Source organism: Sinohyriopsis cumingii, chromosome 1 (genome assembly GCF_028554795.1).
Source record: "Sinohyriopsis cumingii isolate HCF-2022 chromosome 1, ASM2855479v2, whole genome shotgun sequence".
Lineage (NCBI taxonomy): Eukaryota > Metazoa > Mollusca > Bivalvia > Unionida > Unionidae > Sinohyriopsis > Sinohyriopsis cumingii.
Window position 1 is genome coordinate 168,211,449 of NC_142961.1, and position 19,765 is coordinate 168,231,213.

The window sequence follows — 19,765 nt, forward strand, 5'->3', positions numbered from 1 at the left end:
GAAAAAGACTCATTAAAGAGTAGAAAGCGCTCATGCTAGCTAGATACCTGTTTTGTACTGTTCGTTGTCAGTATATTTGCATATATATATATATATATATATATATATATATATATATATATATATATATATATATATATATATATATATTCTTACGCGTATGAACCATTGCACTGTGGGAATTAACCACCCAAGCAACCCCTGCAACAACTGGGGTGGGAGGCAGGCCCGGTGTGTCACAAACTTCCTATCAATGTTTATTCTGAGGGGCCATACCATTACGTTCTGCGGTGGGTGGGTAGTGTTGGCAGAATTCTTCCTTAGCTACTGCTTTTCCGGGTTGAAAAAAAGTATCCCTTTTAAACATGCCTGTTGAATGGTGAGTTTTGTAAGATACTCATTGCCATAAGTGGTTCATTTTCAAATGTTGGAATTTCAATTCTATGAGCACTTTACTCCATAAAATAGTTCCTTGAGAAATCTCAAAGGACAAATTATCAGAGGACAATACCGTAATAAATTTCATTTGCAACTGGTTGTATTATTGTCTGATCCTTTGCATACCATATTGAGAGGAAAAGTGCATGCGGTATTAATACTTATGGACCAGATTTATTTCTACTTGTATTGACATCTGATACACACCTGACTGAGTGGATCTGTTCTTTCTGCTAAAATATATTTAAAATTTTTTTTCACAACTGATCTTTCATATCTGTGATACTTTTTTGAGAGAATGGTTGCAGAAATACATAGAGACTGAGAAATAAACAAAAGGTTTTTGAGACATTTCAGTTACAATTGGAACTTATTATATATATATATATATATATATATATATATATATATATATATATATATATATATATATATATATATATATATATATGTGTGTGTGTGTGTGTGTGTGTGTGTGTGTATGTGTGTGTGTGTGTGTGTGTGTGTGTGTGTGTGTGTTCAGCAAAAGTGAAATAATAAATGTATACAAACTGTGTTGATTACCTTGTAAAAAAAGACGGCAACGTACTCGTGAAGATAATATGAATAAATTGGAATAAATTTATATTACACCACGGTGAATAGATAACCTTGTCACAAGGACAACATTTTCACTGTCATCAGATATGTATATATACTGTCAGACGATAATCCCGAGCTTACTTAGACCGCCTCATATTATATAAACATGGCAATTCTGATTTCAGTTGTTCTCACCGAGTAGTGCTTCTTGCGAACTGGTCTGTTTTGGGTGCCATGTATTTGTATCAAGATTGTCACCTTGTCAGCTTTTTCTGTCTACTGAGCACCTGAAATGCTCTTTGGACTCGTGTATCAGTGGACACTTTAATCCCAAAAGACACCAGTGACAGATGCCCGAAGTACTATTTTAAAAAAAATTAAATCCTGTTTCAACAGTTTCCTATGTGTAAAATGTTGAGAGGCTCACATGTGTCTACCTATTTGCCAGCATAGTGTTGCGATTGACTGACAGATGCAAGCGTGCAATACTCATACAATTATGTATCTTGCTTTTTATTCATCAGTCTGACATTATTCCCGAATATTAAGGAGACATGCAGATAGACAGAAATAAAAACACAAAGACGCTGGTATAACACTACTATTAAAATATATTTTAAAGTTCTGTACTATTTGAAAAGTTGAACGTTTGAAAGGGGGTAAAGGAATGGAAGAGGTGGAAGATAATGATATGCACGATTTTAGGGAAAGGGTTGAACCGATATTCTTCCGGTATTCACATTTTGCAGCCATGCACGTTGTCTTCCGCCAAGTGCATTTTTCTGAAGTACATCGAGAAAAAATACAAAAAGTAATTTAAAAGGGCTCCCTGAATGAGAACTCAAGCATAAGAAACATATGTTAGGCAACCACTGCATGTATTTGGAAATGCAATGGTTAAATGGGTACAAGTGATACATATCGTATTTAACGTATCTTTACTTATTGACTTAAAAGCGGCGAGAAAATGGCATATGCAAATAAAAGGCTCCATTGTGGCGTTTCGTTAAGGGCAAAATCTAATTCTAGATAATACCCTATTGCTGTGAATTCTTTATACAAACAAAATAATGCAATAATGCAAATCCCAGCTTGGCAAATGCATGCCATCTCCTGGGTTTTGAACATCCTGTGCCCATAGGTTAAAGCTTTTTGTGTTAAAAGCTGCCTATTTGCGATTTAATTTCTACTTTTTGAACTTTGGAGATAGTTGTAACATGTTTTGTATACATTAGGGGATCAAAAGCTTAATAGCAAATGATTGCTAAAACGGTAAAATTTGGCCCCGAGTACTAAGGTTTGGTTAGGGAAAGATAACGAAGGCAAGTGCATACGAAACTCTGTGTGTATATAACGGATAAGAATATTTCTCTATCCATCCATGTTTCACTCTGAGTCTTTGACTAACTGTATATCATATGATCCTCCTTCCTTCCATCGATCTACGATAAATCGTTTTCGTTACATACTTCCATCGATCAAGGATTAATCATTTTCTTTGTTTACTGGCAATGACACCACGATATTTCAATTCTAGTGCAATTGAACGCTATTTCAAATCGAAACAATGTTATCAAACTATAACCGTGAACAGGAAAAGCTCTGCATTACGTCGAATAAAATATCGGTTACGAAAAATAAACTTTCTATTTATTGGCAAACTCGTCGCAAGTAATGGGCACTGCGGGACTACTTATAATTACATAACCGTGTTGCAGTTCTGAGATAACGGAACGTTGTTTACTTTCGAGACATCGTCGAATGATAATATTTCATACGGTTAGTCGGTAAAACATAATAGATGTATTAAAGCATTGACATATTAATGGGAAAACGGTGTTATTAAAGAAAATATAGAGCACTTCTTGCTTTCAGTTCCAAAAATGTTCGTAAAAGTCTTTCTTTTATTAAACCATTATATTATAAATGGGGACTCTTTTAATGGGAGAAATAATATCAAGTATAACTCAAATTTGAATTTAATCAATGTAGATAAATGCTGGACAATAATCTCTCAATTTGTTGGCACTTTGATTAATCAGTATCTAATTAGATTTGTAACTGCATTCTTTTTCCAAACATTTTCATATATCCATATTCCTGTTATTGAATTGCCGCGGAAAGAAAGTAGAATACTGATTTACTTCATAATATGCCAAAAGTTACGGATGTGTGTGTGTGTGTGTGTGTGTGTGTGTGTGTGTGTGTGTGTGGACATATTAACGGGCAGATGAGATGTACAATGTCTGCTGTTTATGTTTAACATCTAGATTGCGTTGAGTTGGGAGCAGAGAATGGGACACTGGGGTAGGAGGGGGTACCCAAATGAAGCCGTTCAGTTTAGCTATTATTTGGTAACTTTTTTTAAGTATTAATTGATATATCAGCCTTGCATGCCTCCTCAGCCCATACGTTTGCCTTTCAACGTCTTGTGGATTGTTTGTTTCTGGCGTTAGGTTTCTTCTACTTTGTGTTTATTGAAATTAAATCGCCTTTCCCCTTACGTAGAGTGAACTGATTTTATTGTAACTTTCTGAAGGTCGATTAGAAGTTGACTGTTTGCAGCAAGAGCTAATGTTTAAACTAGTCTTTTGTGTCGAAGCGCTAGCTTTTCTTTGTTCAAAAGATTCTGTTCGAATATTTTAATTGCACTACCTGTACTTTACAGTAACAATAGTATCATGACGGCATTTTGGGACTGAGCTTATTAACATAGGTCAAAGCCTATTACACACCATGACTTTGCCCTTAAATTACAACACGTGCATGATTTGTGCCAGTGCACACGAACGCATGGTGAGCGAATCCACAAGCCAAGTTGCTACGTGGTGCCACAGTCTGGCCAATACACTGCAGTACATACCCACCACTGTGACTGTTGATAGCAACTGTACTGCAAAAAGATTAATCTCCGCATAAAATATTTATTTTAATTTCAAGCGCATTGTTTCTTAAAGCTAAATCTCTCTCTCTCTCTCTCTCTCTCTGAAAAGTATTTATGCTTTTTTTTCTTTTGTAATGTGCGTTTTCCTTTTTATAATATTTGTTAACTAAATAAGCTGACTGGCGACTTTAGGTGGTTCTTGCAATTTATTATTATTATTATTATTATTATTGAGCGTCCGCCTCGGAAGTGGGAGGTCGTAGGTTCGAACCCTGCCGAGTCATAGCAAAGACTTACAAAAATGGTACTCACAGCTGCCTCGCTAGCCGCTCAGCATTAAGAGGTTAGTGTTAGGACTGGTCGGCCTGGTGTCAGGATAATGTGACTGAGTGGGACATCATGCTACATGTCTGCAGCTTGATGCCCCACTGCTAGACATCACTATAAACTGCCACACTGCAGACATCGTAGCAGTATGACTGAAAAATTGTTAAAGCTACGTTAAAAATCCTAATCACACACACACACACACACACACACACACTATTATTATTATTATTATTATTATTATTATTGTTAATTAATTAATTAATTTTTATATTTTTCAATTGCGCACAATTATGCAGTCCCTGATGCTTCAGCTTGTACAATATCTTCTTTATCTTTTACAGGTCATTGTTTTTTCGATGTGAAAGTAAAACGCCAGAAAAACTGTTGCAAAAGTCTTGACATCAATCTTAACACAATGCGACCCTACGAAAACGATGACGTCACTTCACAGCCAACCCCTGCCATGTCTCCCAAACTTTCCAGGCAAGTTTCAAGATATCAAAGCCTCAGGCAAAGACGACAGGATGTTAATACAGACGAAATCATACGTTTCGTCAGAGAATATCAGTTTGAAAGACAACCAACATTACTACAACTGCATAAGAAAACCCCTTTGCCAGGAATAGGAAAATATTCTTTGAACAATGGGAGTGGGACACACGATTCGGGTTTCGTGGATAGAGGACCAGATTCGAACGAAAGTGAGGACGAAATATTAGACAATGAAGTTGCTTATATTGATAGAAGCAAAAATCCTAGGAATGATCCCTTCATTCGGGACATGCTAAATTGTCCGCGCTTACGCATGACGACAAAAGACCACGAGATTCTCGCAAGATCTTTACCTAACGTCGGACTGAATATGCCTCAGCGATCTAAGTCTTTCCTATCCAAACAACATAGTTTCATACAAAATAAAGGACGGCAAGAAGGCAAAAACGGACGCGTTAAGCGCCATCTCCCTCCCCTGCCCATGGAGGATCTTCCAGATAGGCCTTCAGCCCCCTCACCAAGCCACACCCCCACCCCAACCGATAGGAGAGAATTCTACCAAGAAACTGTGGACTATATTGACCCAGCCTGATCCATGTGCCCATTATTGTGTTATTGCCATTATACACGACATTTCTGAATAATGGTGCTTACGACTTTCTTTTTTCATATTAAAAATGTAACTTTACGATATAAGATAACAGACACGAACGTGTTAGATGTGAAAGAGTACTTATTTGGTCGTTGTATATCGTTCCAATGCATGGCCAGAACCTTTTTACAAGTAGCCTCCGCATATACGTTCATGATTCGACAGGGGCGCAAGTAGATAATTTATACATTCTACACCCTCTATAGACTTGTATATTCTTTGGCTATATAGCTCAAGTTAACTTAATTTTCTTGTTATTACGTCATTATCAGTCGAACCCACCCCACCCCGTCCCATTTTAAGTAGCCCAGAAATGAACTTCAGATTTTTAGTATGTTCAGTGTCCAAGAAATATTTTCGTGCATAGAGAAAACCTGTACAACCAGTTATGGATTTTGTATATTCCACATCTAGTAAAATGTGTATGAAGAAATTACAAGAGCGATGAATATAACAGTTCATATAATTTTATATTATATACATGCATAGTATTTAAATTCAACAATCCCACCGTTATAACCTTTCTTGAATGTCCATGTTTTATTTTATGCATGCCATGTTTACTCTTTGACGTCTATTGGAATATATGACATTTCTATGGGAGTAAAGAACTAATAAACACTAAACGAATCATACAATAACCATTCATATTACCACGGTCATACTTTAAAACGGTCGGAAGAGCAGTTGAGCTAATACTTCAAAGAAACAAGGAAATGAGAACGGACATTGTTTAACGTTTATTTTTTTTTAAAAGACGGCATAGAAAAAATCTGATTTAACTACTTTAATAAAACTTAACCTAATATACTATAATTAAGAAAGTTTGAAGAATTATTAACTTTCAAAATTGTAGACACAGGATACTATGCTAGACAATGCAGAATACCAGTATTTCAAGAGAAATTCGTGTGGTCATCAAAATGCTAAATCTACACCTTTGACCTGTTGCATTGTCATAAACACTTTGAATGTCCAGAACTTATATGATTTTTTGTCCATATATAGGCAAGTTTTAATTATCAATTTCTACTCACTTATATCTTTTTTTGTCTTTAGGCAACAAAATTTATTAGTAAGCAAGGTAATCATATATCTATAATCTTTCGTAATACCGTACATACTCGTTTATAATTCAGTTCTAATTGCAAACCGCATTGACTCTGGTCTGCCGGCGCAGTATGCTCCAGCAGATCAGGGCCTATGCAGTTTGCTAGTATTAACCAGTAGAAAAAATGACATAGATCCTGATTTACCGGTGCATCATGGTGTTTGCATTTGGAATTAACTTCTAAGCGAGGATAGACGGTCTTATATTTATTACAGTCCTTGGGGTGAGATATAAAAACTATGATAGGTTGGGTGTCCTTTGGAAATGTCTTCGAGATCTGGTTCGAATCTAGCACTTAAAATGTAGTCTTTATTATTTTTCTGACGCAATAAACAAACATGGAGCGATATGTTTCTTGTATTTTATTATTGTTATTATCAAAACCAACAGTTTTTTCCCTCAGTATTGATGAGCATTTGAACTTTCATGACATGCAAGCGGGAATACTACATACATACATATATACATACATACATGCATTTGCTTTAAGGCACATACACTGTTCCACATTTAACATCCTTCAAACTTCAGTTACACCTTCATAATGACAACACTGTCGAGTTAAATGCTTTTTTTTTCTGTTATACAGATTACAAACTCATGAATTCTATTGCGGAGAATAGTTTCAAAAAAAACGTTATTATCTTGAAAATTGAAAATCACAAGTTTGCAATAAAGACGTCGTCGTTGTTGTTGTTGTGGGGTTTAACGCCATTTTGCAGCACACGATAGGCTATACATGGCGGCCAGTATTAATGGTGGAGGAAGAACCCGAGAAAACCCTGGAATAAACCACCGACCCACGAGAAGCTACTGGCAAGCTTTCTCACATACCCACATTGGCTAAATCTTAGACTCGAACCGCCGCAGACAGAGGTGAGATGGCAGTGATCCGTAACGAAGAGCGCTTTAGACCACTCGGTCACTCGGGGCCCCGCCAATAAAGACGTCAGCATCTTCTAAGCAAACAAGTGAAATGAAAATATGGAGCCCATAGAATGTCAATAGTACTTGTAATATTTCAATATCTGAGCACGAGTTTCATTTCCAACAATAAAATTCCAACGAACAATAAACAAATCTTATGCTTTCATCAGTAAAATAGCACATGAAATAAAGATTTAGTATCTTGGAATATTTTTGGTAACTTCTGGTCATAAAAATGGTGTTAGAATGGGATTTTAAAGAAGATATCTAAAAATAACTATACAATCTCTTTCCACCATCTCAAGGCACCGTGACTTGGTGCAATTAGGCGAGAGCTAACTAGTACAAAGACGTCACCGGTGCCTTTTATTATATGGTTATTCACGGACACGTGTCATGAGCTATTAGTGTATTTGACATTGCAAGTAGATCAAAGGCAAATATAGCTTTAAGTAGAAACAGAGTGCATGAGAGGATGCAGTTCTGAAGTACGTGTCAAAGAACTATTGATAGCCAGACGTTAGGACGTACGTCACAGGCAGACGGAAGGGTGGAGAAAGAGACAGGCAGGCAGACACATGACACTTAAAAGAAAGTATTATTCTTTACCCAAAGACTGTAAAAAGTGACATACACTCACACGAATACCTCTTCCATACTTCCATCAAAGGAAAAGACAAACCAACAAGAGTTGATATTTTCTCGAACATATGCTTCTGTATCAGAGGCGTAGCTGGGGGGGGGGGGCAGGGGGTACATATGTCCCCGGGCGCCAAGGTACAGGGGCGCCAAAATGAGGCTTAAAGCGTTACATTATAATAAGTAAACAAGGGTAATATTTAAAAATGTGATTAAACGGGGAGGGGGTTGGAGCGCCAATTTTATAGTTCGTCCCCGGGCGCAAAATATCATAGCTACGCCTCTGTTCTGTATACTTGTACACACTAGGGCTGGCGCGATAATCGAACAATCAGTTTATCCATCGATATAGCCTACATGTCAAATAATGTTCTCGATGCACAAGTTAGGTAATCAATATTTTAGGAAGACATTATGATTGCATGAAAATCATTCTTTTATGTTGCAGTTAGAGCTATAACTTGGTTAATTTCAACAACGGGAGAAGGACATGACACAAGTAATACCACTATTTTGCCTGGGCCAATGCGCTGGACTTGTAAACGTCAGTACTATTGACTCTTTCATAGATGTTAAATCATAGTCATGCGGGACACCTTCAGTAAAACTGTGTATTGTTTTATCTAAACACACTATTGGTAATATGATGTTAATGTAATGGTAGCTAATGCTTTTCCAAAAGACATGCACCAAGGCAACCGTCCCAGAAGGACCCATGCAGGTATGATCAAACACTCGACTTTTGGAGTTCGACGTTTTACCAATTGTATTACCACAACATAATAAATCATTATAAATGAAGTGCTCCACTTCGGTCAATTTCATTAAATATCCCAGAACGGTTGATCGTAAACTTCCAAAGGTGGTGAATGATTGTTTCTGTCTTTATCACGATATCCGAGAATGGTTGATCGTAAACGTCAAAAGATGGCGAATGATTGTCGTTGTCTTTTAAGCAATTTAAAAATGCGACGTGGAAGATGAATAATCATCGTAAGAACTTTTATGGAACAGATAATGTTAAGATGCTATATAACGCTTGCAACCTCTTTTTTCTGGTATGTAAAAGGATTATGAGGAAAAACGGAGGAAGGATTGGTGCATTGTGCCAGCCCACCAACACAATTACCTTCTTGTTTGTCCTTTTACTGAAACTACATAAAAACGATTTATCGATATAATGAGATCAATCATCGATACCAATATTGACTCAGATTTACCAGCACTATTGCGCATAAGAGTATTAATAAAAAATTTACAGTATTTATCGATACCTACAAAGACACACAAGTTGGGGGCCTATATCTATGATTATAACAATCAAGAGAAGGACGTCTCCATTACGTACATTATGAATATCGGTCAATATTAATGAACATCGGCTATGATCGAGGTTCTCAGTTTGTATTGTTAGTATTAAGAGTAGAAGCTCGTTGCGAATGCTTATTTTGCACAGCTAGCCGTCTGTACTCGCTGATAAATCGAGTCAAACTGCAAACAACAAAGATACTACTCTGTCGTATCAAGATGCAACTGTGGATCAGGGTCTGTGCTGTTTGTTCTTCGGATTAGTCATAACAAACTGCGCAGAACCAGATCTGTCGGCGCATTATACGACGGCAGATCTGAGTCTGTGCAGTTTGCAGTTGGACTCATAACGAGTATATGTGGTAATGTCAATTTCTCGTTAGAGTATATACATTAATACTATTAACAAAGACGTTATATCATCGTGTGTAATTATTTTTTTTACGCAAGTAAATGCAAGAACATATATGCTATTACAATCTATTACAATGCAATTACAAAAATTCAGGGTCTGCAGGCAAACTAAATGGATGGTATGCTTATCCTGATGTCTCTCGGATGCCGCGGCAATGAGTTGTTTAGTCTCCAAAAAAGAAAAAGTAAAAGAAAAACTTTATTTCCATTTTTTTGTAAACGCCGGTCATAGTCGTATGCTATGTTCCTCCCTCACTTAAACTTCCTCATGGCTTAAAGGGATAGCCTAAATCGGCAACTAAAAGAAGTACTCGTAAACGGTACCCCATATTCAATAATGAGAATTCGCTGACACCTGCGTCACACTGCGTCACATTTCCTGCACTCGTGTCACAGATGGTATCTAGCATACTCTATCTCATTAAAGTACGCAATCTACGTATTTTCCCCATGATGCACAACACCCGCTTGTATGGTTCCCTCCTTCGTTAGCTCTCTGCAGGACTGAGGAAAATTAAATTTTTAATATCATGTTTCCATAGGTTTGACATGGCAGCATGAATTTGTACTTCGAGTCTTCCAACGCACTCCGCTTCACAACTAACTAATCGGAATACAAAAATTTTACCATTCGGACGACATCGGCTATTCTTGCGAGACAAACATATGTCTCAGATGTGGCGCAGTAATTTACAAAAAGTTTTACAATTTGCTCGTAGTAAATGTATTCGCAAGAAAAGAATTGGTAATCTATTCGAACTAACTCGGATTGACCCTGAAGTTGCAAATAAAACAATACTTCTATGCTCTATGCATTCCATAATATCCGGTTAATATTTGTTTGGTAAATAGCCGCGGTGGTTCGAATAGCAGCTATTGGCATACATTATATGTATGCTGATTAGGATTTACCTGGGAATCACGCAAGAGATTTTACTAGTTACCTGCCCATGATATTGGCTTCTGTTGACAGGTGCAGTTTTATTTTCACAACCAAACTCCTCACCTCGCTAAAAGCTCTGTATTTTCCCATTTAAGGAAAGAGGCTGAAAGTATTCCGACTATTCTATCCCCTGAGTAGTTTAACCAGGCCATCTTTGTCGACCACGCTGCTCTGTTTGCGTCGTGTATGCCGGATACATCATTGTTTTATTATAGTCCGCCATGTTGTATACAGATGATAAAGACAGTCCAATAGTACTCTTTTACTAAAAGAAATAAAGGCATATTCAAAATATCCGTATACCATAAACCAAAGCTAACAAAAAACACCAAAGTCCTCTAACAAATAAAAATGTGCATACTATTTTCAGAACTAATACCAACCCATGAGCACTTTGAAATAGTTCGTGATTGAAAAACGACACCAGATTTTATCTTTAGGAACATCGTCACTTTATTTGAAAAGTATGTAATTGAATATTTGGATGCTGAATGACTTGTTGCTATTAAACGAGAGCTAACCGGTAAAATGACGACGCTTTTACCTTGTTTTCTACCATGGTTGTCAGCCGACACCTATAAGAAGCTGTAGTAGCATCCGTCCGTTCCAGTTCCTGAACTCCACAGGTAAATTAAACGAGCGCCGGGAGAATACGGGTCGGATCAGCCATATGATGTAACGTCCGACGCATAATCACAGCCAAAGACAGATAGAAAAAAGACAGGCAGAGAGGCACAACAAATATAAACAAAATCACTGTTTATTAGAAGTACACCACAAAAAAACAAAGAACAATTAAATATACATTCCGCTTTCATACTGTAAAATCTTGCATAACACTTTCTAGACCACTGTATGTATATAACACATTCCAGTTCTGAACTCAGCCTTACACGAAGTGCGCAAGCCAAAGTTTGAAATGTGCCTTTGTAGTGTACCAAAGTTTGACTGTCAAGCTGAAGATATGATGTGTGCAAATTGTGACTGTACTCTTGACTAGCTGATGCGCTTCCCTTAGTATATTGCGCTAGGTTATTGCATGTTCCCCGATCTATAGCTTCTCTGTTGCAATAACAGCGTTTTGAGTGAATTGATTTTATTAAATCAATCTATTCATATCTTACCTTCTCATTTGAAATCTATACTTTTTATGTACCATTTTAGATCATGCCACCTCTCTGTTGACAGAAAAATGTTTGTTACCCATTAACTTAGCAGCTCGTTGTAATATGCAATTTTGAGAAGAGAATAATACGCTCACAAAGCCAGAGTGACTTTATCACTTATGTCCTAAAGCATTTTGTTTGGTTTCTAATTCATTTTGAGAACAATGACATAACATCAGATGTTCTAGTTTAGTAAATTCAGAAAAAAGTATCAACTATATTGATAGCAGGCCATTATAACTAACTGAACGTTGACCCAAAACGTTAAAAGTTCTTAAATCTCCATTTATTGGACTGAATTGTTGACATCTAGAAGTAGAGCCTGATTAAGGAAAGTAACAAAGGGGGACCACTCTCTTCTCTTAGTCTCTTATGTTAGGTTATTGCTTGTGTTTAATAACCATATATTGCTGTAATCGGGCTGATAATTGGCCTAATATGGTTATATAATAATAAAGACACATTGACATTATACAATTTATAATAAATTCTGAAACATCGAATATAAAAACAATTCTATCACATAATAAAGATACCAAAAAGGAATGGAATTTTATATTTCACCTACCTGTACAGCTGATTATTTGGTAATCTTAAATGTTACTGAGGTGTGTATTTTTCAATACACAGTCAATAATAGGTTGGTTGGGAAATGCCCGCTGTAATATATTGTGCCTTACAGGCTTTTTATTTTGTTCAGACACCAGACAGCTTCCTGATAGACTCGTTGCATTATGATAATAAACAACAGTTTACTCTATAAGTACCCTGGTTATGATGAAATCCTAGGCCAGAGAGCTTAAGATAATCAGGTCTCTCACTGCGGGCACTATGCTCCTACAGTAATAGGTAAACGAACTCAGTATTTTAAAATAGTTAAGGACAAAAATAAACCACTCTCATTTAACGTTGTACATGGTAACGAAACCCGAGTACATTTTTGTCCCTACATATAGAGTTGACATATGAACAAAACAATTCGTGACAGCGTGTTGATGGTATAATGTAGAGCATTGGATAGTACATGACTTGGTGGTGGTCAGTACGTGCGGTGTGCTGGATAGTGTATTAGGTAATTTGGTACGTATGGTGTGTTGGATAGTATATGTTGGATATTGGATAGTATATGACTTGATATTGGTTATTACATACGGTGTGTTAATGGTATATGGGGAGTGCTAGACAGCAATCTCCAAAATTTTAAGATTATATTTCCGGTGGAGGGGCAACGAATTCAAATTTTTGCTTGTGTATGAGACTGTGTTTATTCCATCCCCTCTTGTGTAATTGTAATAATTTCTTTGTTTTTTTTTGTTGTTGTTGTAAGAATAACGTGTGTATAAACATTCAAACTCTTCAGGCTGAATAGTAGGGGGTGGGGTGGATTGTAATAAAAAATTGAGTGCTGGATTATGGGGGTAGTGGATATTAATTAAAAAGTGGGTGCTAGATTGTAGAGGTATGTGATAGATTGCAAAGGTGTGTTTTGGACTGTAGGCAAACGTTTTAACATTATATTTCCCGCAGACTACAATTTATATGTATGCGGGTATAGAGTGTCTATATACACTCATACTTGTGTGTGATATTATGCTTGTTTGTAAGTGTAGCGTGTTTATAAACACACCTACTTTTGTGTGATATCATAGTATGTTTGTGAGAGGGTATGTGTGTTATAATTCTTCTATGTAAGCATAGTTTGTGTCTATTAATACTCCTACCTTTATGTGACAATATATTTGAGAATAAGTGATGAGTGTGTCTATAAACAATCATATCATTTTTTATTGTGGATAATAGGCAGCGTATTTGGATAGTAACCAAAAAAGAGGGTGCTGAATTGTAGCAGAGTGTGTTTAGATTGTACTCAAAATGCATGTGCTGGATTATATGGGTTTGTGTTTCAATAGTAATCAAAACGCAGGTGCTCGGTTGTAGGGGACGTGGATGGGCCGATCCTTCTTGCCAAACGTGGACATGGCTGTGCTGTAGATGGCATCCTTCATGGCGTTCCACTTGTCTGTGGCATCGTGGTCTGACATGTCCTGGAGAGCCTGGTCCAGGGCGGACACATACTACTCTACCTTGGAGGGGACCGACACCTGCGCAGTGTTGATGCGAGGGAGAACTTTTGGATTGGAGTGGTGTTGCACCCTGCTGCTCATGAGGGCGTGGTCTGAATCGCAGTCTGCACTGTTGTAGCATTTGGTGGAGAGGACGTTGTTCAGGGCAGAGCGCCTGGTGCTGACCAAGTTGAGTTGGTGCCAACGATGAGACCTGGGTGTTTCCATGACATTTTGTTTGTGGTTTACACTTTAACGTGTTTGTAAAGCACAGGTAATGGTAGGTGCTCAGTAAAGCAGTCCTTGACCGTTTCGTTGGTCTTTCCAGTGCCATGATGTTCAAGGCAGGTAGGTTATGACTCGTGGTCTGCACATTCTCTGGCATAAAAGTCGCCGAGGAGGAATAGTAGCTCGTCTTTAGTGTAATCTTTGATCTGTTCGTGCAGCTGCCCATAGAACTGATCCTTTTGGTCTTCTCAAGGTGTGTGTGTGGGTGCGTAGACACTGAGGATGTTGACAGGACCTGCAGCAGTGGTAAGGCGGATGGACAAAAGACGCTCAGTGCCCCCTGAGGTAGACCCAGTCGAGGACAGGAGGGTATTTTAGATGGCGAAGCCAACTCCGTGCTGGCGGGGTTCCTCGGGTTCTCGACACTTCCAGATGAATGTATAGTTTTCCTCTCTGAGGGAGCTGCTAGAGGCGAGCCCGGTTTCCTGGAGGGCAGCTATGATGGCATTTAGTCTGGTGAGCTTACTGTGATGGCCGTCTTCCTGGTGTCGCCCACTTCTTTGAGGTCGTCAGAGATGCCTGTGCACATAGTGCGCACGTTCCAGCTTGAGAATCGAAGAGCTGGAGTGTTCTTTGTTGGTTTTTTATTTCTTTTGTCAGGTGCGGAGTTTCCGTCTATTTGTCATGCTGAACAAGACACTGAGCTCCAGGCACCTACTGGAGCAGGCAGACGTTGGCGGGCCAACACCTTACTGACAGGGCGCTGCCGGCTTGAGGCAGGCAGTAGTCGGCCAGTTTGACGCGATGCTACCTCCCACCGTCGAAGCTGACACGTGGCACCCGTTCCCTACGCCAACCGTTGACTACCATCTTCCGTGTTGTTTCCTCACTCAGGTGCGAAGCTGGAGTTGCTTGTCCAATGCTCAAACTTGGGCATGGAGTATGGAGATCCTGGGCTGCCCAGACGTCAGGATCCCCCTCTCGTCCTTGCTGGTGGGGTCCAAAGGAATGCTGAGCATGGCATTTGGCACCAGTTCGGATACAGTAGCTGCCGGAAGGAAGTTGTAGTTGACACCCAGCCGCCTTTGGGGCTCCACTCAGGATTTTCTGTCTGGGTTTACTCCAGTAGCCTTTCCTTCTCCCGAAGATATCCACAAGGCAGCGGAGCCATCTTCCAATCAGTGGGGCACTTCGTGAGTTTAAAATCAGAGTTTTCTTTCTCCTAGACTAACTGCCTGACAAGGCTAACGAGCTCAGTTTGCCCACCCAATTATTCCGCCGGACACTCGGTCGCGTCACACAACAGGCTCTGTGAACACAGGGGGACCCGCACAAAGGTGCTGCTGTGGACACAATAGTGTAGGAGAGGCCATATGCAAGTAACCTCCTGCCCAGCAGAGCCAGACAGTGGTCCCGCGGAGATTAATACACCTGGAAAGACTGAGGGACGCTTCACTTTCCTTTGGAGAGCGGGACATCTGGCCAAGACCTCGCACACACCCCGGTCACAAAAACATTACCTAAATATGGGAATTTCTGCATCCAGTAATCTTCTTTTCGCATAAATATCGCAACAATATAATGTTTAGTTCTGAAAGTGACATGTTACGGTGAACATGTACTCTAACTGTACTGTGTACCATGTCAAACAATGTCACATCACACATTGGACATTGTGTTTAAAAATGAATTTGTCTATATAAAATGTTCTGTTCATTCGGATAAACGCATGTTCTTTGATTTATAGTTTGTAAAAAAAAGTAATATATACTATTGCTAGTTCAACTTTGCTTGGGACTATTTTTATGCATCACAAACGAAAGGTGCATCGTCTGTCAGAATGAACGAACTTATTTATTCTTCTTTCAATCTAAACAATATCCACTGAAATAAAAACTATGTGATAAAAAGAACCTCAAATGGGCAATGAATGAATATTAATTTTATGAAACTCATTGAATAATGTCCAGCTTTTGCGATCTCAGGCTCGCAAAAGCTGGACTTTATTCAATTCGTTTCATGAATTCAATATTAAATTATTACCGATTTGAGATCCTTCCCTTGTTTCTATTCAAATATTATTAATGAAATTTTTTCTTGACCAGCTGGAATGATATATGATAACCTCAGAATAGAGAACTTTATCATTGCTCAGAAATGGTAATAATATGTGTGATATTTTTATTCGATGTTTGCATATACGACTTACGTTATGATGAAATGTGTCCACCTGTGTGCAGGTGGCATATGGGTCGTTGATGGCCAAATGTGTTATCCTAGTTAAATAAAATTTAGCAGTAGGCGTATTGTTATTACAAGATATAAAATCTAGATAGTACAGTATTAGTCCTTTCAGCCACTATGTAACATAGTCACGTGACTCGTCTATTTGCTCTGACCCATGTTGACAGGATTACATTGACTCAGTGTAGACAAGAGATATGTTTGGCTACATTTATCAATACCATCTAAATTTATAGATATATAACTGATTGAAGTAATGTTAAAATATTCTTATCTTACAACACTATTAAAGTTATGAACAAAATTACTCATTTTTTTAATTGATGAGTTTTCAATTTTCGTATATTTTGTTCTCCACTATGGTATATAGGTCACGTCATCATTTGTCAACCATGAAAGCCGTTATGGCTGTAAGCCTTTCTATCTCTCGAAACATTATTTTTATCATCATGAGGTCTTATCAAATTTATGACGTCATTGTTGCTACGTCTGAAAGGTCAACATAGATACATCCATAACAAGGTGTCGTTTGGTTCATTTATGAGTGACTTACGTTTTTACATAAAACAAAAGTGGCCAAGTCAAGTTTGCATTGACCGTTAAAATGTGCATGGAATTTGATGGTGGTACACGGATAAATCAGTCCGTAAATTTGATGCAATCCATATAGATCATCGCAGATCACCATCAACATTATTCTCTAGGGATAAATCTTTAAGGGCAATATGCATTTTTAATTATGTATTGTTTGTACATACCATAAGGCTTACGCCATTAATACGTTTGGTTTTGAAGGAAATTTTCATCATCAAACAATATGGATCATCATCAAAATCCAAATATAAATCTACAACAGATTAGTGGTTATATTGCCTGCATTAATTAAAATAAGAAATTTTAAAAAAATTATCATCACATAAAATTACATGAATACGCTGACTATTTAATAATTCAATGAATTTGTGCGCATATGGCCTTACTCAGAATCGACGATATTTTCAATGAATTTGTGTATTAGTAGTGAACGGGGACGATTTGGCGACAATGGGATTTTAATGTTAAAATAGTGAGTTTGCCTTTTTGGCGACAATGGTATGGGACTGTCTAGCGACAAGGGAAATTGGAGAGGGGTGACGTCACGGTATAGGACACTGGGGATACAATGGCAACAATGTTGCAAGGGGCTGACCTCAATCGGGAGGAACACTGTTGCAAGGGGCTGACCTGAACAGGCGCTACTCTAGGGATAAACACAATAGAGACATAGATATAGAGATTTGGTTAGAGGCATCGATATACATAAGCATAGATATACATAAATTTATCAAACAAACAACTATACAAACGACTAAAACATTTTGTTTGTCAAGAGAGAATAGGCATCTTTTCCAGACATATGAGTGGCCCTGAAATGGGCCAGCTCCTTATCTTCTTCATTACATTTTTCGCCTACTTCTTCTTCTTTTCCTCCTACTCCTCCTCCTTTTCCTTCTTTTCCTCTTTTTTCTCTTTTCATTTCCTTCCTCTTTCATTATTTTATCGTTATGTCTTATAATTTGTTCTTTTTCCACCTGATCCTCCTTTTCTTCTTTTTCCTGTTTGATAAGTTTCTTTAGTCTTTCTTTTGCCTTCCTAAAATTGTCCATTTCCGTGTTGACTCGGGGGTGGGTGGGGTAGGGTTGGGTGGCGGCTATAAGGACCACAATTTAACCTTTTTAGCATTTCCTCCAGCATCTCCAAATCATCCAGGACCCCTTGCAACTTCTATAACTTCTCTAGGATATTGCTAACCATTGCTAGCTATTCAATGTTGAATGTCACGATTAACGAACGCTACGCTTTATATACATCAAACACGGACGTGAAGGAAAACATCCCCTCTCACTAACTACTCATATCACATACCAAACAATCCACAGAAAGATTAGCTCTGACCTAAAATAATGCTTTTACAACCATCACACTAATACCAACAAAATACACTATACTTTCTACCATCACATAGTAGCGAAGCAAATTTTGTATTTACAAAACACACCATCACCTGCAATCACACCAGGCAAGTGAGTTAGTGTTTATAGTCACACTATTCCACATTCTCACAAAACAAACACAAATGTTTGTAGAGACAGGGTTTTTGTTATGGTAAAAAAGACACACACACACCTTACCAACAAACACTTATATTTTTGGCAATTTTATCAGTCTCACTTTTCTAGAGATCTGGTTAGCCCTGAGAAGGGCAGTTGTTTTTTAAAACTCCAAACACACATGGATAATGCCTACACCTCCCAGGTCGGGCCAACACAGGTAACGCCTACTCTAATCTTGCTTCCAATTTATGCGTGTGGTTGGGAGTGTGGAGGCAGCTTGATTGGCTTTACTATCCCATTCCTCAGTTTGTGGGATAGTGAAGACTTCTCTCCTTCGTCTATTCCAGACCCACGGATGTTGAGGTCTCTGCGACTCCCACTCTTGCCGCTGCCTCCACCTCTTCGTCCCAGTTTTCTATTTGGGGGACAACGGCTCTCGGTATTGGATGTGGCTGTGGCTGACGTTGTGGTGGTGTTGGGGTCCTCACTTCAGGTTTTGCCTCACATGCTTGCCTTAGAATGAGGTGAGGAAAAATTGTTATCTTCTTTTCCTTCTACTATTTGTTCTTTTTCCTCTCCTCCTCATTCTCAATCCTGGCACTTTCTTCTATTTCCTCCATGGTCAGCTCATCCAGCAAGCGACTAGCATACTCCAAGTACATTTGGAGGTGCAACAGTTTTGAAATCCTGTTCATTTTCTTTCAGTTAACGTGTCTACGATGGGTAGCCAGACTGAGGAACGCTCCGCTTTATAACCCTGAATCACGGACGTGACGGAAAATATCCCCTTACACTAAAGCTAACAATACCCACACCACAATCAAAAACATGGACGTTCACTTTTTTCATACAGATACACTTTATTATCATCCGTTCATACAACTTAAAGCAAACACACACACACACACACACACACACACACACGCGAACATACAAAGCCAGGGAAACAAAAAGTTTATAGACACACTTCTATTTTTTGTACTGACAATTATACTCACAGACCAACACATAAATACAGACAAATTTGGTAACAGAGTAATATGTCTTTTCTTGATATTTGGGGGTAGCCATAGAAAGGGCTGTTTTTTTTTTTTTGTTTGTTAAGAGTTATGGCAAACTGTCCTGACGCCTGGTATTTCGTTCCCGTCTGGCTACAGGTTTCCCCACTGGATACGGCCTGCTTATGCAGAAGGAGAAGGAGAACTCCTTAGTGTCCACTATGCAGTCCAGAAAGCCTCTTTCTGGCTGTTA

The 19,765-nt window shown here is 38.4% G+C and overlaps 1 protein-coding gene across 3 annotated transcripts in view; it reads left to right on the forward strand.

Annotated features, from left to right (window-relative positions):
• The window catches only part of LOC149808346 (uncharacterized), a 48,116-nt gene extending 41,278 nt beyond the window's left edge, over positions 1-6,838 (forward strand). For all 3 annotated transcript variants that reach the window (XM_089975944.1, XM_089975950.1, XM_089975939.1), the window contains exon 2: positions 4,576-6,838. In XM_089975944.1, the coding sequence (XP_089832070.1) occupies positions 4,650-5,318 (669 nt within the window). In that variant the 5' untranslated portion in view covers positions 4,576-4,649 and the 3' untranslated portion in view covers positions 5,319-6,838. The remainder of the gene's footprint in view (positions 1-4,575) is intronic.
• Positions 6,839-19,765: the final 12,927 nt, after the last annotated feature.